Source organism: Fundulus heteroclitus, unplaced genomic scaffold (assembly GCF_011125445.2).
Source record: "Fundulus heteroclitus isolate FHET01 unplaced genomic scaffold, MU-UCD_Fhet_4.1 scaffold_47, whole genome shotgun sequence".
Classification (NCBI taxonomy): domain Eukaryota; kingdom Metazoa; phylum Chordata; class Actinopteri; order Cyprinodontiformes; family Fundulidae; genus Fundulus; species Fundulus heteroclitus.
The window spans coordinates 1,769,470-1,794,457 of record NW_023396890.1 but is presented as its reverse complement, the minus strand read 5'-3'; the positions used below and the strand labels follow the sequence as shown (position 1 = coordinate 1,794,457).

The following is a 24,988-nucleotide window of genomic DNA, read 5'->3' as shown; positions in this document are numbered from 1 at the left end:
GCATCATGCAGATAGCGCTGAGCACTTCAGAGCCAAAGTAGCCTTATTGAAAAGTGGGTTCTTCTTCTTAAAATGAAGTTGGAAACAGTCGATAAGGAGTATCGTTAAGAATAGTAGTACTGATAAATCCTTATCGATACCCATCCCATAACCATATTTTGCATATTATTTGACACAGTTATAAAGAGCAAATCTTTTTTAAGAATAAGAAGATGATTTAGCCAAATCCAAAAACAAACAGCAGCAGATTTGGTGAACATGTTTGAAACCTTCTGCCACTTGGACTAAACTTTAAAGATAAAGGAAAATAATTAAAAACAGGTAGAGACAGCAGGAATAATAGTCAATGAATGGTAATTAGTCCAAATGCTGAGAGAGAAAGAGAGTTCAGTGAATCGAGACGATCAAAATGGAAATGTATTAATTAAATGCACACCACTGAGACAAATCGTACAAAGTAAAGTTGATTGAGCGAATATGTAACAGGCTCTTTGGAGCAATAAAAGTGTTGTTGCCTCTCAGAGTCACGGACAACTTTACGTCTTCCTCAATAAGGAAAGCAAACCGGCATATAAGCGCAAAACGGGGGAAGAACCAAGACAAAGCAGAGAAAGTAAAATATAAAGGAAAAAAATAAAGACTGCTGCTGGTCCATAAGGTACAGGTAAGGTCTTAATACCACAAAGAACACTGTTCTAATAAATGTCTGAAATGAGCAACTTCACCCTCAACTTTGTCGCTAAATTCTGGAAAACATTTACAGTCTTTAATAAAATCCAGATGATTATTCTATATTTTAAAAAATCTCACATATGTACAATCAGGCTCGTAAAATAATGTTTTTTTTCTCCTATTGGCCTGTAAATGTGAGAACGCAATAAAACGCAGTGTGTGAACGTTTTAAAATTTAAATGATAGAAGGAGCTCGTTGTGTTTTCTGTTTCCCTGAATGAAGGAAGATGAAGGAAGACATCCGTCATTTCAGCCGAGCCAACAGGACCGTCTGCTCCAGATCTTCTACTGACCTGCAGAAAGTTCACCATGAGGCTGCAGATGCATGTGTTTCTGCATCAGACACACAGCTGGAAATTAAAATTTCCTGCACGTCTAGATTGCAACATTTCCTGCACATAATATTTTCCTGGCCTGGAAATTAGAGGAGCCAAGCTCCAGCTGTGGATTCCTCTGTTGTCAGGAGGTAAATTACCCAGAACTGATGCCGCCTGGCGTCGAACAAGGTTTAATATGAGGCGAGGATTTCAGCTTTTTAAATGAAGATTTCATGTATTAATGTAAGAATCAACCCAAACCAACCTGATCCAGTGCTAAAATATTAGTATTTCCCTTTAGTTATGAACTTACTGTGATTAACCTAAATGTTTCGGTTCATAACGGCTTCATTACTGCCAGACTTCAGAAATCAGTTAAACAGAACCCGTCTGACAACATGAAGTGGGTCAAAAGATCTAAAAAGCAGAACCTCATCGTCCAAAGTGAAGCAATTCAAGAACAGATGAGAAGCAACGTCCTCTGCCAGCCTGGTTACAGGGACACAGGTGCATTTCTAAGGCTTTGGACTCCAGAGAACCTCAGAGAGAACATGATACAGACATGGAGAGAACATGGAACAGCGGAGAACTTTCCCAGGAGAGGCCGACCCACCAGAATCCCTCCAGAACCTCATCAACGACCCATCCAGGAGCTCCCAGAAGAACCCAGAACAACACCTGAAGCTCTGCAGCACTCACTGCCCCATCACCGACTGCTAGTCAAGACTTTGAAGCAATCAACTGGTTCCCTTATATAGGACATTTTTGACCAATTTGTATAATATGATTGAATTTGACTTTGTAAAGTGCCTCGAGATGACATGTTTCATGAATTGGTGCTATATAAATAAAATTGAATTGAACTGAACTGAATCTAAGGTCAGAAGTCAGGATTCAACGATAAGAAAGAAGCAGAAATGGCCTCCAAGCCCAGAACCACAGCTGACCCAAAACAACACTAAGGCCCGCCTCAGTTTTGCTAAAATGCATCTTTTTGTTTCATTTATTGGTCTCTTGCTGTCACTGGAATACCAAACTAGCATGGGGGACATTAATACTCCTTCATTTCACCAGTGCAAGTGTTGTTAAACATATTTACTGGAAGCCCATCTGTAATCTTGGCACCGTGTTCAGTTGATAAAATAAAATAATTTGTGAAAATGCTTGAAAATGTTATTCTTGTCTCCTGTTTTACTTTCTCCATCTAGAAACGTAATTCAGGGACAAACCGGTGGAAATGAAATCAGGCCAACAAATTGTCTAAGTTACTTAGTGGTATTAAAGTTAATTTGCTCGCCAGTAAACGTTTAATTTGGTTTGGCCCTTTAACGAGACGAGGGGGGGGGGGGGGGGGGGCTGCGATCCCCGCCAGAGGAAAACCGATCAAAATGCGTCTCTTATCTCTTTTGTCACGACGGCTTCCCGGTCATGTCCACCTCCCCGCTCCTCCATCAGCTCCCTCTTTGTCCCTTCTCAGTCACGGTGAGATGCTCTTTCACTCTCGCCTCATTCATTTGAGGGAATGAGCCGCTGACAGGGCGTGTGAAAGGGCTGCGAGCCCAGCGAGGAAGTCAGTGAGCAAATGATTGAGGGCAAGGGCGGGGAACAGAGGATGTAGAGCAAAGCGGAGCTGAATGGGAAGGAGAGTAAGAGGGGAGGGAGGAGGAAAATGAAGCATAAGAGGGAGAGGAAGGCAATTAGAGAGACAAAGAAACTGGGTAAATATACATTAAAAGTAACGAGGGAAACAGGAGATTGGGAGAAGGGCAAAGAAGGGAAGCCATATCCTGACAAATTGGGTTAGTGTCGAGATCAAATCAAGACGTCTGTCAGGCGAGGAGGAGATCTTCACGCTTCCCATCACTTCCTGGAAGGGCCTCCTAATCCCAGCGTCCCCACCAGGAAGGAGAGCTTTGTCACATTTCCACCTGGTAAACGTGCCTTTAAAGCTCCTACAGGAGGCCGCGGCTCAGGCTGCCCAGCATCTAAAATATCTAAAGACAAAGGAAGGGTTGCCGGTTTCAGGACGCACCTCTGAAGGTGACGTGGCTCAGATGTAGTGGAAAACATTCTGGTCACACCTTCCTGTTATCTGCTGAAGGGTTCACTCTCTTTCCCCTGTAGCCTGGATGATCCACAGACAGGCAGAAGAAAAGCTGCTTAGATCACTTTGTTTCTCTGGAGTTTAGTTTTTAAAGCCTCACTCATACTGAAAATCCCCAACTTTGAGTCTTCCTCATGACTTCCACACTGAAGAGTGTCGCTGACAGCCTGGGCCTGTTGAGGCACCAGCAAAATATCCAGTTTGTGAGTTTCTGACTCGTTGCTCAGGGCAAACCAGACTAAATATCTGTCGCTACAGGAGTTACAGAGTTTGTCCTGTAATAGGCGGGTTGCCGGTTTGATCCCAGCACTCCGACCGTCTCAGTCTATCTGTCCTTGGGCAAGACATTCGCTGTCCGGTGGAGCTGATATCTGGCCGCCTCTGTCAGTCCGCCCCAGGGCAGCTGTGGCTGCTAGCATAGCTCACCACCGTCAGGGTGGGAACGACTGTAGTTAAAGCGCTTTATGAGTACAATATAAATAAAAGAATAACAAGACAACCAGGAGCAGTGACTCTCCTATTGTTCTATAAGGGATTCGCCCCCTAGAAGGTCATTGCATGTTGTATGTCAGCAGTGCGGGATCCAACAACGATAAATACGTCTTTTTCTGGTGTAACCCAACAGAAAAAGACGTATTTATTTATTTATTTCACGTTGTGCCTAGATTACTTCAATATACTGAGGACGATGACGTCTGTTTAAACTGGATTATTATAAACATTAAAGCTCAGTGCAGCACTTTCTCAACAAATAAACAGCTCTATGGTTATTTTCAGACGTCCTACAGAAACACCGTTTGCTTTGATCGTCACAAATCACCAAAAATCCAAAAATCCATCAGCGCTTTATTCTTGTTGCTAAATAGACTCCAGGAATGGACCAGAAGCAGATCCCAAATGTCAGAAAATTAAAAGAGAATAAAGTTACAGTCAAAAATATTATAAACTCTGGCAGCTCTAGATTTTAAAGAGATTTTTATTCAATCAAGAAATAGTAAGGAAGAAAGGCAGGTAGGCTTTTAGAATATAATTTATAATAATAATAATAATAGCCCCAGACACAGCAGCAGATCTACAGTGAAGTAAAAAGTCCAGACTTCTAGCTGGAAGAAAGGCAGAGGTGGGAGCAGAGACAGCCGTGCAGAAACCAACGCCTGCAAACGTTGATGAGCTGAAGCGATGCAGCAAAGATTCATTTCTGATAGACGCTACCTGCCCATAAATCCTGACGTACGTTTAGTTTTTCACACACAGCTTCCCCACGGTGCACTAATCTCTGCTTGGTGAACAATCAGAGGAAGCTTTTGCTTTTTATCTATTGAGGTTTGATTCGTGCAGAAGATCAGACGCGTCTTTTATGTCCTGCTACTTTTACTCGTTTTCCTGCATTCTGACCATCTGAGCACTTCCTCTCCTCTCTAAGCCTGCTGGTCAGTGGATTTAAGTCCCGCAGCTGCCAACAAACGCCCATCAGCAGCTTTGAGTTTTCAAGTGCAACGGAAAGCGCCACAGCATCTCAACCTCTTTATTGTGAATCGCTTTGGATAACAGCACCGACTAAAGTGCCTGAAATTGAAATGTAATGCAAATGAAGCTGACGAGGAGCCGGTGCTGCGGCGAACGCTCCCTCTGCGCCTTCCCGAGGGCGCTCAATCTCTGACTGATGGATGCACGACCAAGACAACAGTTGTAATTATCATCATCGTCTTTGTAAAACATTCATCATCACCATCATCAGCATAATAGTCATCTCCCTCCATCACCAGCCGGCCATTATCATAACCATAATCACCGCCGTGCACACGGGCACGTGCACAGCGGCAGCGGCGGACTGGGAGCAGAGCCCACATCCAGAACCAGAACGCTCATCTGTCTTTGAGTGTTACCCAAATACATGAATTAAAAGTTCATATTAATACATATGGATGCATCGCCTCATCTGCATAGCTGAGGCGGCGCAGCAGCAGGGAGAGCGAGCCGCTGGTGGATCAGAGCCGCCGGCACCGAGCAGGTCTGGATGGGAAGAGTGTAGTTAACCCCGCCTCATCCACCGGCTGACACAGGAATTAAACACATTTCACGCCCTCCTTTTCTCTGGGGGGGGGGGGCACGGACCAACGCAGGCGCCGATGCATCTATCCAGGTCAATTATTCATCGGCTGATTTATGTGTTGCATATTAAAGGGCGGCGCAGGGACAGGAGGGACGGTTTACGCAACTGCTCGTAACCGGGACTCCGTCTCTTTCTCACGCAGCTGCAGATGAAGTCGCACAGCGAGAGAGCAGATTGCAGAAAAATGCACGTTTGTGTGGAAACACATGCCCACATTGTTTACCAGGAGCATCTTTTCAACGCGCTGAAGTTGTACGGAGGTGGACAAAGTGTGAAGGACAGAGAGAGGCAGACAAACGAGTGAGAGTGAAGTTTGCAGCAGCGTATTCTGGCCCATTAGCATAATTAAAGCACCGAGGAGTTTACACCGGCCGCTTGACTTTCTGCTGAAATTATGAGCTCAGCTTTTTGCCGATCAAAGAGAATTGCTCATTTGAAATATATGCACATATATCTTGTAGATGTATATGTAAAACAGCTGCTGGGTGGTGGACCTGAGCTGCTAGCTTAATGCCATGCTTCTATCTGCTGGTTTACACCCTCAGTTTACATTGAAGAGTTCATTCTGGAGCGCTAATGGAGATGCAGGAGGGCTGCAGGATTTAAACAACCAGATCTTTGAGTAGAGCAGCTCCTAATCCTCCCTGTGGGTCTGTTTGTGGTGTTAAGGTCAGACCTAAGACTCGTTAGGCTGTGGAGGAGCGGCTCCACCATCTCAGCCCGCCTGTCCTGATTGGCTGGATCCTGATTACCAAGGCCTGCAGGTCAAGGCAAAGAGGAAAAAGAAAAAACAGAAGATGGCAAACCAAAGAAGGTGGAATAGAAAAGGAAATAAAGCAAACGAGAACCTCTGCATTTCAGGCTCTATTCACATTGTTCCTTATTGTTTTTATAAATGGATATTATGGTTGGAATAACTGTGCAGATGGACAAACATACAGAAAAGCCTATGTGCTGCCAGTAGTGGGCTTCAGATGGATGGAGATAAATCAGGACCATCCTAGAACCGGTTAGAGGCTGCAGGAGAACCTGAGACTGAGGTGAAGGTTCTCCTTCCAGCAGGAGAACCAACCTGAACATGCAGTCAGAGATGTTAGGGGTTAGAACGGTCTAGTCAAAGTCCAGGCCTGAATCCAACTGAGAATCTGTGGGGAGACCTGATGTTCAGAGACGATCTCCATCTAATCTGTCATGGCTTTATTATTTTGCACAGAAAAACAGACAAAAGCGTTCAGTCTGGCTGTTTTTTCTTTCTCTTTTTTTGTCCTGAGGCTAAAACGGGTGAATAAGAAAGAATTTTAAGAACAACGCACTCTGGTGTGTCAGCAAACTATCCGGTGATGATAATTAATGATATTAATTAATCAACTATCTGAAACAACGGACTGACCTGCAAGGATCAACATTAAAAATCAGAGATGACGTTATGTTCATCGCCCTGAAGGAGGATCTGAAAGCCTAAAGCACAGATTCTACCCCCCAACCTCTCACAATCAGTCATTATAATTATCTATGACGCATGTAAGCCTGTATGACCGGGGCTCCTCCCCTGGGAGGGAGACGCTGGGCTACCAGCATCGTCTGAAAGGAAAACTGACAATCCGAGTCTCACATAAGTGAGTTTCTTAAAATCAACAGTCTCTGGGTGTCCAAAGCTGCAGAGGAAAGCGTTTCTACAAAGTACTGACTCAGGGAGGAGCTGAATACAAATGCAGGCCACAACTTCCACGCTCTGTGAGAAAATTGTCCTTTTCCTTCCACTTCATCATTATACGCCACTTTGTGCTAAAATTGCAGTAATAAACACTGACATTTGTGGTTGTAATGTGAGAAAATCTGCAACAAAGAAAAAAAAAACTCCTTGCTAAAGTATTTTTGCAAGGCTCCGTAACGCAGAGGCGCTAACTGCTGCGCCGGGTCTAATACAGTCATTATGGCTTCAGAAGAGGACAAAAGCGAAGAAGAGGATGGAGAGATGGAGGGATGAAGGCCCACAGGCCACAAAAAGCAGAATCTCACTTATAATGGGAAACAGCATCAATCTCTCTCTCCATCACTGTCTGGCTGCTATCATCCATCCCCAACCCTCCCTGCACTTTAGATGGAAGTCATTTCAGAGAATATGGTGGTGGTGGAGGGGGGGGGGGGTTACCTTGAAATGAATGCAAAGGCAGAAAATGGAGTATGAGTAGTCTCAGACCCCCTGTAATGCCCTGAAATTTGCGCTGCAGAGGAGAGATGAACAGGGACAGGAAAGCGGCGCTGATTGGGCCTCTCCTGCTCGGTACGCAGAGCAGAACTGAGCTCTTAACGGGCTTCTCTTCCACCACGAGGCTGCTGTGACCCAACGCAGACTTCTGCTTCAAAGATCCACAAACTCTGTGAGAGGCTCCGTCTCCAGCTCGTTGCTCTGATCGCTGGTTCAGCCGTGCGAGTGTGAGCGGGCGGAGGAGCAGAGCGCTTTAAACAGACCCCCGGCCTCTCCTCAGGACGCACACAGGTCTTTAAAAACACCGGCTTGACGTTCAATCAGCTCCACAGCCTCACCTTAACAGCAGTGACTCCGGTAACCTTGGCCATCCATTAGCCCGCTAAGAACAAAAGCCGTTTCCACGGGGAGCCATTAGGCGGATATAGCTGTGGGAAAGGGAAGGATCCAATACACCAGATGGGCTGCGCTTCATCCGCGCTCCAGGGCTGGACAGCAGTCTCCAGATCATTACTGAGAAGAAGAAATCAGGCTATATGTGCACAACACATGGAGGCTGTTCTGCTGCGATGCTGGAGTCCATCCACCAATCCCAACTGCAGCCATCGCAGCTCAACTCCATCCGCTCTGAACAACTCTTCCACGTTTCAAATAAAAAATATAGTTTTACCCCGAAAAAAAGACCCTTTACAGTGCCTTCAATAAGGGCTTTCCAGATTCTCTCACATCACACAGCAAGCCTCCGTTTACCTGGATTTTACCTGAGAATTCGACACAAATCAGTGAATAAAACCGTCAAGTAGAAGAAAAACAGAGAGGAAAACCTGAAAGGTCTGGCAGGCGCAGGTTTGAGTCCTCCTGAGTTAAAGCTCTGCAAAAATTTACTCAAGCTCAGTCAGCAAGGAAGAAGAGCATCTGTGAACGTTACTTTTCAACTCTAGGTCTGGACTTTGACTAGGCCATTCTAACCGGGTTTCCAGGTGACCTCTGCCCCGAGTAACAAATGTTTTGCAACCTCTGATGGATGCTTTTTCTCATCTGACCTGCTCATTTTAACCCCCGGCGGTGCAGAACCCGCTCATTTTAACCCCCGGCGGTGCAGAACCTGCTGATTTTAACCCCCGGCGGTGCAGAACCCGCTCATTTTATCCCCCAGCAGTGCAGAATCCGCTCATTTTATCCCCCCGCGGTGCAGAACCCGCTCATTTTATCCCCCGGCGGTGCAGAACGCGCTCATCTGACCCCCGGTGGTGCAGAACCCGCTCATTTTAACCCCCGGTGGTGCAGAACGCGCTCATCTGACCCCCGGTGGTGCAGAACCCGCTCATTTTATCCCCCGGCGGTGCAGAACCCGCTCATTTTAACCCCCGGTGGTGCAGAACCCGCTCATTTTAACCCCCGGTGGTGCAGAACGCGCTCATCTGACCCCCGGTGGTGCAGAACCCGCTCATTTTAACCCCCGGTGGTGCAGAACCCGCTCATTTTAACCCCCGGCGGTGCAGAACCCACTCATTTTATCCCCCGGCGGTGCAGAACCTGCTCATTTTAACCCCCGGCGGTGCAGAACCCGCTCATTTTAACCCCCGGTGGTGCAGAACGCGCTCATCTGACCCCCGGTGGTGCAGAACCCGCTCATTTTAACCCCCGGCGGTGCAGAACCCGCTCATTTTAACCCCCGACGGTGCAGAACCCGCTCATTTTAACCCCCGGTGGTGCAGAACGCGCTCATCTGACCCCCGGTGGTGCAGAACCCGCTCATTTTAACCCCCGGCGGTGCAGAACCCACTCATTTTATCCCCCGGCGGTGCAGAACCTGCTCATTTTAACCCCCGGCGATTAGAACCCGCTCATTTTAACCCCCGGCGGTGCAGAACCCGCTCATTTTATCCCCCGGTGGTGCAGAACCCGCTCATTTTTACCCCCGACGGTGCAGAACCCGCTCATTTTAACCCCCGGTGGTGCAGAACGCGCTCATCTGACCCCCGGTGGTGCAGAACCCGCTCATTTTAACCCCCAGCGGTGCACAACCTGCTCATTTTAACCCCCGGCGGTGGAGAACCCGCTCATTTTAACCCCCGGTGGTGCAGAACCCGCTCATTTTAACCCCCGGCGGTGCACAACCTGCTCATTTTAATTATAGGAGTCGTAGTTCAGTATCACATCGTCCATCGCTGCATTTTATTTGTTCTCTTGTTTTAATCCCACTTAAAATCTATTGTCTTTGATCGTTTTCCTTCTTGATTGGTTTTTTTTAAGGGTTTTAATTTCAGCTCTTATTGCAACTGCTTTCAAAGCATTAAAATTATGGAGTTATTTTGGAAATAAAGAGAAAAACACTGATAAATCCTGTATTATTGTTCATTTCCACGTGGAAATGGATGCAGGTAAACATCACAGCCGTTAACATTTCCTACGTTTTTCCTCTCACATGCAAAGCGCCAACATCCACTTGAATGTTAAACCAATAAAAAGGCTGTAAACTGTGGAGAGGTCAGCGCGGGGCGGGTAAACGCTGAGCGGTAAAATTTCTAAGTGCCGGTACTGCATACCGGTCCGTACCGACCCACTTAAAGCCCTGGTTCAGAATGATAGTGGTAGTTTTCTGATAAACTGCTTGATTTTCTGGCTTCTCCTCCATAAACCATCTAGTGAAGGCTGTTCATGCAGCCTGCTTCCTTTTCACTGCATTGGAGTCTCGGCTGTCTTGTGACAGGTTTTAAACTTTTATTTTTGTTCTACTTGCCTTGTTCCCACCTATTTAGCTGAGTTATTGAGTTTGTCTCTTCGCACCAGGTCCTTGAGATCAGACAGTCAACATTTACTCAACATTTACACCAGGTGGACTTTACAAAGTCCAAACCCTGGCGTGACCGAGCTTTTTCGTCTAGATCTTTTTTGATCAAAGCTTTTTTATTCAGGCAGGCATTGAACACCTAAAGATGTGGTGGCACATCCGGTTGTATCTACCTCGGTTTTAACATGTTTCTTTCTATTTCTCTACGGGTTTTTGTAGTTAAATATGAATTTTGATAAGCAGTTTGCTCATTAGGGGGGTTTAATACAAATGTACGCCACACTTTTCAGATTTCCATTTATAAAAATGCAGACAAGCTCGCATCGTCACGCGCTCCTTTGCTCTTTGTGAGTCCATCACACATAATCCCAGTGAGATACATGAAAGTTTGAGGAAAAAGTTTGAGAGGAACCCTTGTGACAGCCACTGTACATTTAACAGAAAGTGTGCAGTTCTTTGATAGAAAGCAAGCGTCTGTGCAAGAAGCTGCAAAAAGGCAGGAATTACAACAATCCATCTCCTTTCGCTTCCGTCCTGTCAGGAGAAAGAAGATGTTTTGAACCTAGAAAGACTCTGAGCCCGAATCCTGGGCTGTGAATCTGCATCTATTATGCATAAGTTGAGCCGAGCCGGGTTGCCAGCCGGACCATCAGTTATAAGCAAAGATCTTCCGTCCCTCGAGGTTTCCTCGTTCCTTCTGTAGCTCCTGGTTACACGGCGGATAATGGCGGCTGGGTGTCTGTCAGAGGTTCTGTAAACCTCTGGATGGGAGTCTGCAGCCAGATGCGTGCTGGTCCGAGCGTCCATGAAACACGGTGACAGTCTGAAGGTTATGAGGGTCTGTGTGTGTCGCTCTGAGGGATGGCGGTGCTGACAGAGCTGAGGCGTAGCACCTTGTTAAAGTGACGGACAGGAAGGAGTCGCTCTGGTCTACTTTGCTCGGCTGCCTGACGGATGAAAGGGGGAAGCAGGATCTCGGCTCCGGTCCACTTCGCAGCAAGTCTCAACGTGAGGAGAGCATCTGGGGGAGTTTCGGGGCTCTGCTGCTGCTGAGACTTCCTTTCATGCGGCCGTGCTGTGGGGACAGGTTTCTGTCTGGGGAGATCCTGACAGACTCAGTGAGGCGACCAGGGTCACGATGCACAGGAAGGGCTGCTACCTTTGACCTCAGTCTGTTCAGCTCTGGCCTTCTGCCGTTTAACAAAATGTTCCAGACACGTAATCTAAAAAAAATAATCTGACACTTCCTGTCACGCTGTGGTGTAAAATGGGAAAGACGGGAGAACATGCTGGTAAAATGAGCTGGCTGTGTTCATGAAAATATCTGTTTGGCTAAAAATATCCATATCCACCGTCAGAGCAACAATTAAAAACTGGTGAAGATTGTCAGTCATCAGGTCATGGTCATTCCAAAAAAAGGGTAAAATCAAAGCAACTGGACTTGTTTTCCGTAGATGAAGACGTTTCGCTTCCTCTCCAGGAAGCTTTCTCAATTCAAAAAGTCTGGAGTAATGTAGAGTACCAAGCTTTATACTACTGCCTAACAATGGCCTGTAATGGCTTAGATAACATGCAGATTCAGCAGAAACAGGTCCACCCCTTAGTAATGGGCGGTCATTAAAGCCATTAAGGCAGCAGATTGGACCGAAACTGGTCCACTCCTCTGTAACGAGGAGTCGTTAAGGTCGTTACTGGCTTGGCTTAAAGGAACAATGTTTTGATCACCCGAATGAGGGTGAGAGTTAAGGTGACGATTGGCCGGAATTAATCCTATAGCATTCAACTCTCAAAAATTTACAACACAGCTATAGGATTATTGAGAAGTACACCCGGGTTCATCCAGCAGCCCGGCCTGGTGGACAGGAAGAACTGGACCTCAACCAGCAGCACCAATCACTAAATCTGAAGGTTGGATGTTTCAGCTTTTCCTACGTTGAGGTTATGATGTTGCTGCTAAAAAGTCCTTTAAGGCTTTTTCCACATCGTCACCACAGCCGCCCATCAGCATGGAGAGCTTTTAACGGAACAAAAAGCCCCGCTGGTCCATTTCAGGACAAAGACCAGAACGAATGTTCTGCTGACGTTCTGAAACCACATTAAGGATCCGTCACAGCAGGACGGACATCAGCATCATCCCCTCATCCAGGTGTTGTTGCCCAGAATGCCCTCTGGTACCTAGCGGCAGTACTGGTACCACCTCACAACCATTGAGCTATATAATACACTGGAGTGCTGATTTTGCCGAAAAACTGAAGTCACTGGCCGCCATCTTGCTACTCCCTACTCTCACAGAATCCCACAGGATTTGGTTGCAACAACAAGCAGTTTTCTGGCTGAGTGAAAACGTTTCACAGGTAATTCTACAGTCAGTGGATGTACTAACACTATCACCTACTAGGAAATTAGGTGCTGAAATATTTTACATGTTATTCATATTGAATATACATATATATATATATAAATATTTGTACATGTATATATGTATATATATGTAAATATATGTTTTTTTTATATTGTTATTTATATATTTAAAAATGTTATACATGCATTTTTAAATGAATAAAATGCAAAATTAGGGCTGGGCAAGTTAACGCGTTAATTTTGCGTTAACTCATTAGACTATTAACGGCGATATTTTCTTTAACGCGCATTAACGCATGTTGCTCACATGCTTTTATTTTGTAAAGGTCTGTTGCTGCGGTGTAGGGGTTTGAATCAGAACAGTAGGTGGCGATAATGCGCCAATAACCTCGCTGTTAGCCAAGCCTCGGATTCAGAGTAAGAAAGGTGCTGGCCGGAAAAAAACACAGCTGACATGCGGAAGGCAGTGTTTCCCGCAGGTACCGCGAGCGAGCTTAGGCGAGGCGAGGCGGTGAGTTGGCGGCCGGAACAAGTTTTGTGCGGAGCGGGGGGGTCTGCTTAGACGCCGTCGGTGAAGTCGCTTCTCTCTTCAAAGTATCCATGTGTTTTTGCTTGTTTTTCCCTGCCATTCACTATATGAACGCGAGAAAAAAAACAACAAAAAACCGCGTGTTAACGTCAAATAAACGCAAGTAACGCAAGCATATCGAGTTAGCAAGCATTTCAGTTTAAAGTTCTTCCAGCATGGAATATGACAGAAACAAGTTAGTTGGAACCACTGCCAAGTTAAACTTTGGTATTGAACATAAAATGGTAATGCTGCTCCCTGCTGTTACCTCAGAAATTGCCTGTTTTTGGTAGATTTTTTCCCCATAAAGAGAATTCCCTGTCAGTGGCAATAAGCTTTAATTTATTATTATTGCTATTTTTTGTTTTACATGTTTAAGTTGAGCTTTACACTAAATATGTGTTACTGATAAGTGCTACAAATGTTACAACACTTTTGTTCATATGGCAGCAGAACATTAAAATAAAAGTGTTCTTTACACTACTTTTGAATTCATTCTTGGAGTTTGTAAATACAATGCGATTAATCGCGATTAATCGCGATTAATCAGGGCGATTAATCGCGATTAATCAGGGCGATTAATCGCGATTAAATATTTTAATCGTTGCCCAGCCCTATGCAAAATATTTCTGCACATGACTTTTTCATTACGTGATAGTTTTAGAACATAACATAAAAGTATATGGCATTTGACATTTTAAAAGTTTTAAGCCCCCCCTGAACATGAGAAAATCCTCGTTATTCGATGCTGTAGCGCACATATTCCCTAGTTACTGGAGGAAAATAGGGAGTACCAATATGGCGGCTGGTGGCTTCAAAGTGACTCGTTCTAACAGACGGTGATTAGCACTCCAGTGTATAATATAGCTCAGTGCTCACAACTAGTCCAAAGAGGCTTTAAGAAGCAGACAGGAGACAAGTGGAAACACACAAACCTGTTTTTTTTTTTTGTGTGAATTTTAAAATCAGAACCGATATGAGGTGGCAAAGCAGATTATTCTGAATCTTTTTCAGGGTTTCTTTGGTCCGACAATGAATGAAACGGCAAAAACCTGATGGATCAGCAGACAAACAGGCGATTTAAAGGGTTTTGTTTGACCGTTGGAGCAGAATGAGGATTATAACGCTCAGACAACAACCCCGCTAATGAACTCAGATGATGAGCTCTTGATGCTAATGTTCAAAGCTCTCCTTCGGCCCCTCGCCGCTGCTCTTAATGAACTCTTACTGTAGCGCTCTCTATAATTCATGAAGGCCATTATGTCTTTATATCCACATAACGCTCGTGTCCTCTGGTCAGTGCTGAACATACCTGATAGACGTGGTAGGCGTTCGCAGCTCTGCCCTGCAGGAACACGGAGGGGATCCACACGTTGACGAGCGCGCGGTGAGCCCTGAGTGACACCAGCAACAGAACCGTCATTATTTATCAGCGTCAGCGGCACGCCAGGGCGGCCTGCAGCAGGTTAACTTCTCCACATCTGGTTAGCGCAGCGTCACGGCGGAAAGAAGGAGTTTAAACGGTAAACTTAAAGGGATGGCTCAGTCGTAGGCAGTAAATATCTGACCTGCAGTAAATAAACCACCTGATGCGGTTCTGGGGACTGGCTGAACGGGCCAAGACCAAAACGGACTGAGCGAAGATTATTTTATCTGAACTTTCTTTGCACTGAGGAGGAAGCAGTGAAACTGTGAGAAGAACAAGTCAGGCATTTCCTGCCAGCGTTACGACCTGAAAGAATAAAGCACGGCATAAAAAAAGCATTTAAACAATCTGAGATATTTTTGCTTTTCACATCATTTTACTTTTCTGGTCATAAATGCTAAACATGTTCTGTTCTTAGTACCAGAGGGAGATCGTTGGTGTTTCACCGCCTCCTTCCTCGGTTTCTCTAGGAAATAATCAGCAGCTTGTGTGGAAATTACCTCCCTACTATGGTTTAAAAGGTTCAGAACATTTTTCACTAAAACCATGTTTTTAAGACGGTAGAAGTCCGCTTTGGCCCCGACGATTCGGCTTCAGCGTCCAGAACCAGCTAATCTGAACTTAAACTGAATAAAGACACCAGCAGAGTTAGAATATTAATTACTGATGACGTTTTAAGCAGCACGCTTAAAAAATCTTGCACTATACCTTTAAGAAAGAAATTCAAAAATGAGTAAAAATATAAAACTTAACTGACATTAAACTGTTGAAGAGATTTGAAGAAAAAAGAAACCAGGAGGTTTGGGTTCACAGAGGAAAAAGCAACAAAACAATCCTTACGTCTCAAAATCTGATAGGCTGGGATCGTCTGAGGTTTGGCTCAAATCACCTGGAACCTGGAAAGACGAGGGAGTGAAAATTATCACAAAAATAATTCCTGTTTCTAACCAGGTTAAAGGAGGAAGAGATGTTTGACTTAGTAGCATAAAGACATTCTCCTTAATAACCAGCCACCTGCGACTCCAAATAAATCAGCTGGTCCTCATAGTTTGGGTCCATTTTGGCTACAGCTGGTTGTGTTTTTAATTGCTTGTATTTTTAACTAACCTTCAGCTAAAATGTGGTCAGTCAGCATCATAAACTCTCTTCAGTCAGCCTGTAGGAAGCGGCTCAGCAGCGTTTGGTTTTAAATTATGTGTTTGAGGCTTTGGTTTCTAAATGGTTTCATGTTGATCTGACCGAAATTCAAAAAAGCTTGTTTCAAGCCAAACAAGCTTTCTCCTGGTCTGCAGATGACTTGGCTAAGTAGGACGTTCAGATGGCTGGGTTAGCTCCACCTCCCTTAGGTCACAAGAGGTGTAGCTCAGGGCTCGGTCCTGTTCACCGTCTACAGCAAAATTATCAAATTCCTACGACCATCTTTATGCAGACGACTCTGTGATTTATTGGTGTTCAAACTCAACCACACAGGCATTTCAATTTCTTTCTTTTAAAGTTCATCTTAAACATTGGATCTCCAAATTAATCATGTCTGTCCCTCGGGGCGCTGCACGGGTTGTAGCCGCCTCACCTGCTAAAGCTAGCAGGCCTTAGTTATAACCCTTGGTTTTTGCTTATTTGGCTTTTAATCAGAAAAAAATTTAAGTTTTTCTTTTATAAATACATATTCTGCCAAAGTCTAATAACCTCTATGAAGATGTACTGTTGGTGGAGGAGGAGTAGAAAACAAGCAAAGACGACCGTAGATAATTTATTTACTGTTTTCTGCTTAAATGGAGGATCATCCATACTCTCTGCCCAGAAGAGGGAAGAGAAAGTAACCAAGAAAAGTAAAAGAAGTAAAAACTGAGAGAAACTAGAGTCTATATCGGCTCAGCTATTATTACCAGGTGGAGATAATTCATGGGGGAGAGGAGACTCTAAACGGATGCAGAGGTTGCAGCTTTCTGCTGGACAGGTAAGTTAATTCAATATAACAGAAAAGTTTATTTTACTTCCGTAGAAAATATTAATAGCTTAACGGCGAGGTCGTTTGTAATTCACTCAGCACACGACTAGATGTTGCATCAGTGTGGAAATCTTACACACTGGGGCTTTAAATTAAATTTAGCCCATATTTAAATGCTCTATATGCAACAATAAAAGGAAAAAATGTTAGAGAAGCACCAACCAAATCTGCATATTACACTAAAATCCCAGAATGCATAATCTCCATAGTGATTGAAGATGTTGATTTAAAGTCAAAACATGTTTTACTGTTTTGATTCATCATAATCGCCCATATTTAATCATCATATTTAACCTGCAGCAAAGAATAAAGAAACACAATTAAATTTAATTCAACATTTCAAGTACCTATAAACCTGGACCACAATACACATGAATGGCTTGAAGCAGAAATTAAATCTCAGACCTCCCAATGAACAGAGTGTAGCATTATAATGCAGTAATACTGGCTTTGTTCTGTTAGCTGATTAGGGAACTGGGAGCAGAAATATTTTAATCAGAAGCGTCACATATAAAACAAATTAAAATCCCTCTTCTTGTTCCTAAACCGCCAGCTGAGCCTGTCGGCGCTGAAGGAGCTACTGCTGCCATTACCCTTTTACTTTTTTCTCAGAAAGTACTCCTGGGTCAATGTGAGCTTCTGTGCTTTCTGTGTCTCTGCTCTGTCTTCTCTACCATAGAAAGTACTCCTGGGTCAATGTGAGCTTCTGTGCTTTCTGTGTCTCTGCTCTGTCTTCTCTAACATAGAAAGTACTCCTGGGTCAATGTGAGCTTCTGTGCTTTCTGTGTCTCTGCTCTGTCTTCTCTAACATAGAAAGTACTCCTGGGTCAATGTGAGCTTCTGTGCTTTCTGTGTCTCTGCTCTGTCTTCTCTAACATAGAAAGTACTCCTGGGTCAATGTGAGCTTCTGTGCTTTCTGTGTCTCTGCTCTGTCTTCTCTAACATAGAAAGTACTCCTGGGTCAATGTGAGCTTCTGAGCTTTCTGTGTCTCTGCTCTGTCTTCTCTAACATAGAAAGTACTGCTGGGTCAGTGTGAGCTTCTGTGCTTTCTGTGTCTCTGCTCTGTCTTCTCTAACATAGAAAGTACTCCTGGGTCAATGTGAGCTTCTGAGCTTTCTGTGTCTCTGCTCTGTCTTCTCTACCATAGAAAGTACTCCTGGGTCAATGTGAGCTTCTGTGCTTTCTGTGTCTCTGCTCTGTCTTCTCTAACATAGAAAGTACTCCTGGGTCAATGTGAGCTTCTGTGCTTTCTGTGTCTCTGCTCTGTCTTCTCTAACATAGAAAGTACTCCTGGGTCAATGTGAGCTTCTGTGCTTTCTGTGTCTCTGCTCTGTCTTCTCTACCATAGAAAGTACTCCTGGGTCAATGTGAGCTTCTGAGCTTTCTGTGTCTCTGCTCTGTCTTCTCTAACATAGAAAGTACTGCTGGGTCAGTGTGAGCTTCTGTGCTTTCTGTGTCTCTGCTCTGTCTTCTCTAACATAGAAAGTACTCCTGGGTCAATGTGAGCTTCTGAGCTTTCTGTGTCTCTGCTCTGTCTTCTCTACCATAGAAAGTACTCCTGGGTCAATGTGAGCTTCTGTGCTTTCTGTGTCTCTGCTCTGTCTTCTCTAACATAGAAAGTACTCCTGGGTCAATGTGAGCTTCTGTGCTTTCTGTGTCTCTGCTCTGTCTTCTCTAACATAGAAAGTACTCCTGGGTCAATGTGAGCTTCTGTGCTTTCTGTGTCTCTGCTCTGTCTTCTCTACCATAGAAAGTACTCCTGGGTCAATGTGAGCTTCTGTGCTTTCTGTGTCTCTGCTCTGTCTTCTCTAACATAGAAAGTACTCCTGGGTCAATGTGAGCTTCTGTGCTTTCTGTGTCTCTGCTCTGTCTTCTCTAACATAGAAAGTACTCCTGGGTCAATGTGAGCTTCTGTGCTTTCTGTGTCTCTGCTCTGTCTTCTCTAACATAGAAAGTACTCCTGGGTCAATGTGAGCTTCTGTGCTTTCTGTGTCTCTGCTCTGTCTTCTCTAACATAGAAAGTACTCCTGGGTCAATGTGAGCTTCTGAGCTTTCTGTGTCTCTGCTCTGTCTTCTCTAACATAGAAAGTACTGCTGGGTCAGTGTGAGCTTCTGTGCTTTCTGTGTCTCTGCTCTGTCTTCTCTAACATAGAAAGTACTCCTGGGTCAATGTGAGCTTCTGAGCTTTCTGTGTCTCTGCTCTGTCTTCTCTACCATAGAAAGTACTCCTGGGTCAATGTGAGCTTCTGTGCTTTCTGTGTCTCTGCTCTGTCTTCTCTAACATAGAAAGTACTCCTGGGTCAATGTGAGCTTCTGTGCTTTCTGTGTCTCTGCTCTGTCTTCTCTAACATAGAAAGTACTCCTGGGTCAATGTGAGCTTCTGTGCTTTCTGTGTCTCTGCTCTGTCTTCTCTACCATAGAAAGTACTCCTGGGTCAATGTGAGCTTCTGAGCTTTCTGTGTCTCTGCTCTGTCTTCTCTAACATAGAAAGTACTGCTGGGTCAGTGTGAGCTTCTGTGCTTTCTGTGTCTCTGCTCTGTCTTCTCTAACATAGAAAGTACTCCTGGGTCAATGTGAGCTTCTGAGCTTTCTGTGTCTCTGCTCTGTCTTCTCTACCATAGAAAGTACTCCTGGGTCAATGTGAGCTTCTGTGCTTTCTGTGTCTCTGCTCTGTCTTCTCTAACATAGAAAGTACTCCTGGGTCAATGTGAGCTTCTGTGCTTTCTGTGTCTCTGCTCTGTCTTCTCTAACATAGAAAGTACTCCTGGGTCAATGTGAGCTTCTGTGCTTTCTGTGTCTCTGCTCTGTCTTCTCTACCATAGAAAGTACTCCTGGGTCAATGTGAGCTTCTGAGCTTTCTGTGTCTCTGCTCTGTCTTCTCTAAGCCCCAGTGGGTGGAGGCAGATGAGCGTTCACACTGAGCCTGGTTCTGGTTCTGCTGGAGGTTCTCCTCCCTGTTAAAGGGGAGTTTTCCTCTCCACTGTCGCTTCATGCATGCTCAGTATGAGGGATTGCTATGCTATATAATGCTTAACAATAATTGAGGATATTATAATTCAGCTGTTAGTCTTTAATGCACCTTGTGCCCAAAGACATTTCTGACTTGGGCTGAAGCCGATTCGATGCGATTCTCAGCTTGATTTGATTTGACTCCAATATCGATATTTATTACTTTCAAATTAATGCTCAAAATCATTCAACCAACAAAACCAGCCAAATATTATATTTATGTTGAATTTATTGAACGCTGATATATTAACAGGAACATAAAGTGCATTTGGTTCAATGCAGTTATCACAGAAACCCAAAAATGTGCCAAACGTCTGATTTTAGGGATTAAGCAAATTCGTCTCACTTCCTTGCTGTGAACAGTAATGGCTGTAATAACGCCCCCTAGGGGTTGGGAGGTATATCGATATTAAATTGTTTTAAAAAACATCGATATTAATCTTTGTACATTTTATGCACAGCCCTATTTCTGAGTTACTTGTGATGTTTGAACTATGCAGAACCCTCAGGTCCTCAGAGAACCGCTTACTGAGGGTTCCCAGAACCAGAACTTAAACAAACTAAGGGGACCATTCAGTTTCTAAGCTCCTCGTCTCTGGAAAAAACTGCATGGACGCCTGAGACGACCAGAAACTGTCGGATCCTTTAAATCAGGACAGAAACGTGTCGTTACAGCAGCTCCTGACTGATGAAGAGTCCGTCTGCAGCGTGAGGCTGAGGAAGAGCTCTGGAAGTTAAATGCCTTGTCCTGCCTCTGCTATCTTGGCAGAGTAGGAATGGTGCTATAGAAATAAACTGTCCCTGCCTTTTCTCTCTGTCTGAAGCCGGGTAACCCACCATCAGCCCCCCCGGCCCCTGCAGGATGCTCTCCTGATTCCACTTCCCTCCGAGACTCAAACACACGCATGGAGCTACAGGGGGTGGGAGGAGGAAACAGAAAGCTGGGCTCCGTCGGCTGCAGCCACTTTTAGAAGTTAAGAGCCTGGAGCCACGGGAGCCAGACATGGACACATGCGTAAGGAGGGAGCGGTCCAGCAGAGCAGGGCTGGAGCTGAAGGATAAGAGGCCCTATCTGCAGCCTGAGGCGTCTTCACTGCAGCTGCCACAGCTCCCACTGTGGTCAGCGCCTTCAGAGGGAATATCCAGCAGATGTTGGTCTGTTCTCTGGGTTCCTCTTTTCTGATGGCAGAAAGTTAACAAGACTGAGAAAAAGTTACTTTATCGAAACAAAATGGAAGTTCTGAACAAAGATCTCCATCTGCCCATAAGACGCCTTCATCAGAGGTGAAGGTGTTACTATAGGCGAGTGTGAGCGGTGATAAGGCCGGTTCTGCTGGACAGAACAGAACCTTCAGAACCTGCAGAACCTGCAGAAGGACCCAGGAGAACATTTAACGGGGGGAGACTTCTCTCAGCATCTTGCGTTCTGCTTTCAGGGGGAACCTGGAGATGTTGGCAGATGTTCTGAATGTCCTCCACTTGCAGAGTGTTCTCCGCACTCTTTAGATCCCCGACCAGAACCAGAAGCTGCTCCAGGCTTCTCTCTGAAGGCCTCAGAGATCTTTGGACCTCTCCACGGTGTTCCCTCTCACTCCAACAGTCAGGAGCAGCAGGCTGGATGTTTGAGGCTTAAACAAACCTCAACGTGCCGAGTCATCATGTTCTGCTCATGTGGGAGTCAACGTGGGGTGTGCTAACTTATTCCTCACCAGAATATGCATTTTTATCACATTTTACAGAATTTCTTACGTTATTTTCTTCAATTTTTATTGCCTGTTTAAATGACATGAATCTTCTAGTTTGAATTTTGAACATCCAGGTTTTAAATGCGTCATAAAAACATCACTTTTAAACTTTTACAACTGATTACTAAAGATGAACGATAAAGTTTGTGAATAAAAAGGGAACAAATATAAAAACTACAGGAAGACACATTTGCTTTTTTTTTTTAAATGTAATTTTGATTGTCAGAGCGCTTTAGAAAACAACTTTTGTCCAGGAAGTCGTTCTCCTGCATTACGTTGACCTGAGGAAGCTGAGCGAGTCAACACGGCGGGCGCTGATGCAGAGCAGAGCAGGAGGAAGGAGGAGGAGGAAGGAGGAGGGAGGAGGAGGAGGAGGGAGGAGGAGGAGGGAGGAGGGAGGAGGGAGGGAGGAGGAGGAGGGAGGGAGGAAGCAGCATCACTCACCGGGCCCCGGAGGTCGATGAGCTCCTGCCTCATCTGGACAATGAGGTGGTCTTTGGCCATGAGGGAGCGGTACAGGCGCTCGTTAAACTCTATTAACTCGCCGTGCATCTCGGCCACCTGCAGCACACACACAGGGGAGGAGGAGAAACACTTTAATTTATTCTCACCCAACTGCTGATGTAAGACAGAGTAAGGACAACGTGAGCATTCTGAAAAGCGTGCAACTTCTTTTTCTAACACAGCAGCAGCTCTGAGCAGCAGACTGAAGGAGAAAGGCCGTCCAGGTGAGCCGTGACGGAAGCTGACGGTTCTGGACCGACTCTGGGAAGCAGGCGAACCGACACGGCTCTGATGGAGAGAACGTGTGAAACTAGTCCATCTCCATCCGCTCTAACTCACCCTGACGTGCCGCTACTCACATCTGCCTGTAAGTTTCTGGAAAATTAAAGTTCTGGTTCTGTGTGAGTCCTTCTGCCTGGACACTGTGGACGGGTCTGTGTCCGGGGACTGATGGCGCCATCATGGCGGACAGGTGGGCCGGATCGCTGCTGGCGTTCCCAGCGGCAACAAGCACACACTGCAAAAACGGATCCAAAAATAAGTAAAATGTTCTTAAAATTAGTGTATTTATTCTTGATTTGAGCAGGTAAATAAGATTATCTGCCAATGGAATGAGTATTATGACCCCTAAAATAAGATAATTAGACATCCTGCACTTGAAATAAGATAATGGAGATGAGTTGTTCCTATTTTAAGTGCAAAAATCTTATTCCATTGGCAAATCATCTTATTTACCTGCTCAAATCAAGGACAAATACACTCATTTTAAGAATATTTTACTAATTTCTAGTTCCGTTTTTGCAGTGCACCTTCCCGTTTGTTCACCTCAGGTGTGAGATCTGTAAATGGGTCGGAGGGTTCTGCCAGGTTCTCCATGCAGAACCATCGCCATGCTCAAGGGTTACCCCTTTAACTTAAACCACTTGAACATATTTTAGCAGGACAGTCCATCTCAGAGAGGAAGTGTGTGATTGTTTTTTTTTTTGTTTTTTTTTTTTATAATTGGCTTTCAGAAACAAAATTAGTGGAATTTAATTCTTCAGCCGTCTGTCTCTACCAGTTTTGTACATTTGCAGACTGAAGTTTTTTTTGCCACTCTTCTTTCAACAACAACTCAAGCAAAGACTCTCAGTTCAGGTCTGGATTTTGACTAGGCCGTTCTAACCATGAATCCATCCCATAATACTTTAGGCTGCATGTTCAGGCTGGTTCTCCTGCTGGAAGGAGAACCTCCACCTCAGTCTCAGGTTCTTCTGCTGGATGCTCCTGGTTCAGCTCCAGCAGCTCTGACTTGCTTCCCTCAGCATGATGCTGCCTCCACCGTGCTTCGCTTTAGGGATGATGTATTTAGGGTGATGTGTGATGCCACATATGGTTTTGCCTGTAGGCCAAAGTTTCATGGTGTCGCCTGAGGAGAGCATCTTCTTCCACACGTTTGCTTTATTCTCTAAAAGATTTTAGCCAAACTCTTAAACATCGCCTTTCTGTGTCACTTTATATAAAGCTGTAATAATTGTCACGTTGAGTTCTCCCTCCTGAGCTGCTGGTCTCTGCAGCTCCTCCAGAGCCACCATGGTCCTCCTGCTTCTCTGATCAATGCTCTCCTGGTCCAGCCTGTCAGTCCAGGTGGACGTCCATGTCCTGGTAGGTCTGCAGGTGGTCCATCCTCTCTCCAGGTCCACATGATGATCAGAACTCTGGGAGGTTCTGTAGAACCTGACCAGCTGTAAACTGGACCAGAACCTCCTCCCTGACCCGTCTGCTGGTTGTTCTCTGAAGAACCTCTGAGGCCAGAACCAGAACCACTGGACTCTGGCTCTTGATTGGGTGATGCACACCGCACCTTTCAGATTTTTATTTGCAGAGAAGAAATGAAGCAAACCGTGTGTCGTTCTCATCTGACGTCACAGATCAGCTCTGCTTTGTGTTACACATAAAATCCTAATAAAACACTGAAGTTTGTGAAAAAGCTCATGGGGTGTGAATACTTTTGCAACACGGCGTAAACAACAGAACCCACAATGCACTGGTCTCCATGTGCAGCAGCAGGTGAGGGGTTGGTGTCAGACCTGCGTGACGCCCCCTACAGGTGACATGGCAGCGCTTCGTTTAAAGAAAATCTCAGTTCTCATGGCAACAACATCACAAAAAGACAGAAGTGGCTGCTGTACCGTCGATTTGTTCTGCTTCTGGGACAAATAATGACAAACCTCCCTCCTTTTCTGATGTTTCACATCAGAATAAAGACGAGATCAGAGCGTTTATATCAGAGCGTTACGCTACAAACTAAACCTCCATCAGCAGCCTGATCTCAGAATCGATTAATTCAAACTGCAGTAATCATCACCTATCAGAGCACCACTGCAGCTCAGCTCAGACCTGAGAGAAGAGCTTCTGCAGGACATGTAACATCTCCAGAAGAGATCCTCTCCCATGGAACAAAGCAGCTACATCATAAATGCCTCTTCAGTGACTTCCAATTACAATAAAAAACAATCCTTTAAAAGCACACCAACCCTGTGATCACCTTTAAGTACAGATAGCAGCACATATAGAGGCGTGATGCGATGAATGCTGCATCTTCATCTTCTGCATTTTAACAGCCTTCGTGTAATAAAGGCAAAGTAACAATGATGTAATACAGTCAACTATGTAGAGACGGCGTGCTTTTATTGACTTATATAAATTGTGCTTTTCCAGGATTGAATGAATATTAAAAACATCCGATCGGTTTCCTGATCAGAGGAACGATCACACACCTGCAGTTTTTATTAAACTAGTTTTTTAATTTCATTTGGAAATGTAAGTCAGACAGTTTGAAGAATTTTGTTTAAAGGAAATATTTCAGCTGCTTCTCATCTGCATAAATATGCATTATAATAATGAAATAAATTATCAATGATGTCCCAGTGGGTGAATATAGAGCAGAAGAAGAAGTGAGCCTAAATTAGAACCCTGGGGTACCCCACCTATTAGTGGTTTATGTCTGAATGGTCTGATCCACAGAAAGCACACAGATCTGCGTTTGGGTCGTTTTCTTTCAGCGGGGTCATGAAGGTGAATTATAAGACTGTAAAACAGAATAAAACGGTGAATA

The 24,988-nt window shown here is 44.8% G+C and overlaps 1 protein-coding gene across 3 annotated transcripts in view; it reads right to left on the bottom strand.

Annotated features, from left to right (window-relative positions):
* snx29 (sorting nexin 29) overlaps positions 1-24,988 on the bottom strand; it is a 153,328-nt gene that overhangs the window by 31,611 nt on the left and 96,729 nt on the right. For all 3 annotated transcript variants that reach the window (XM_012866521.3, XM_012866530.3, XM_036132020.1), the window contains 3 exons: positions 21,832-21,948; positions 15,465-15,520; positions 14,511-14,592 (listed from right to left, as the gene is read on the bottom strand). In XM_012866521.3, coding sequence (XP_012721975.2) covers positions 14,511-14,592; positions 15,465-15,520; positions 21,832-21,948 — 255 coding nt within the window. The remainder of the gene's footprint in view (positions 1-14,510; positions 14,593-15,464; positions 15,521-21,831; positions 21,949-24,988) is intronic.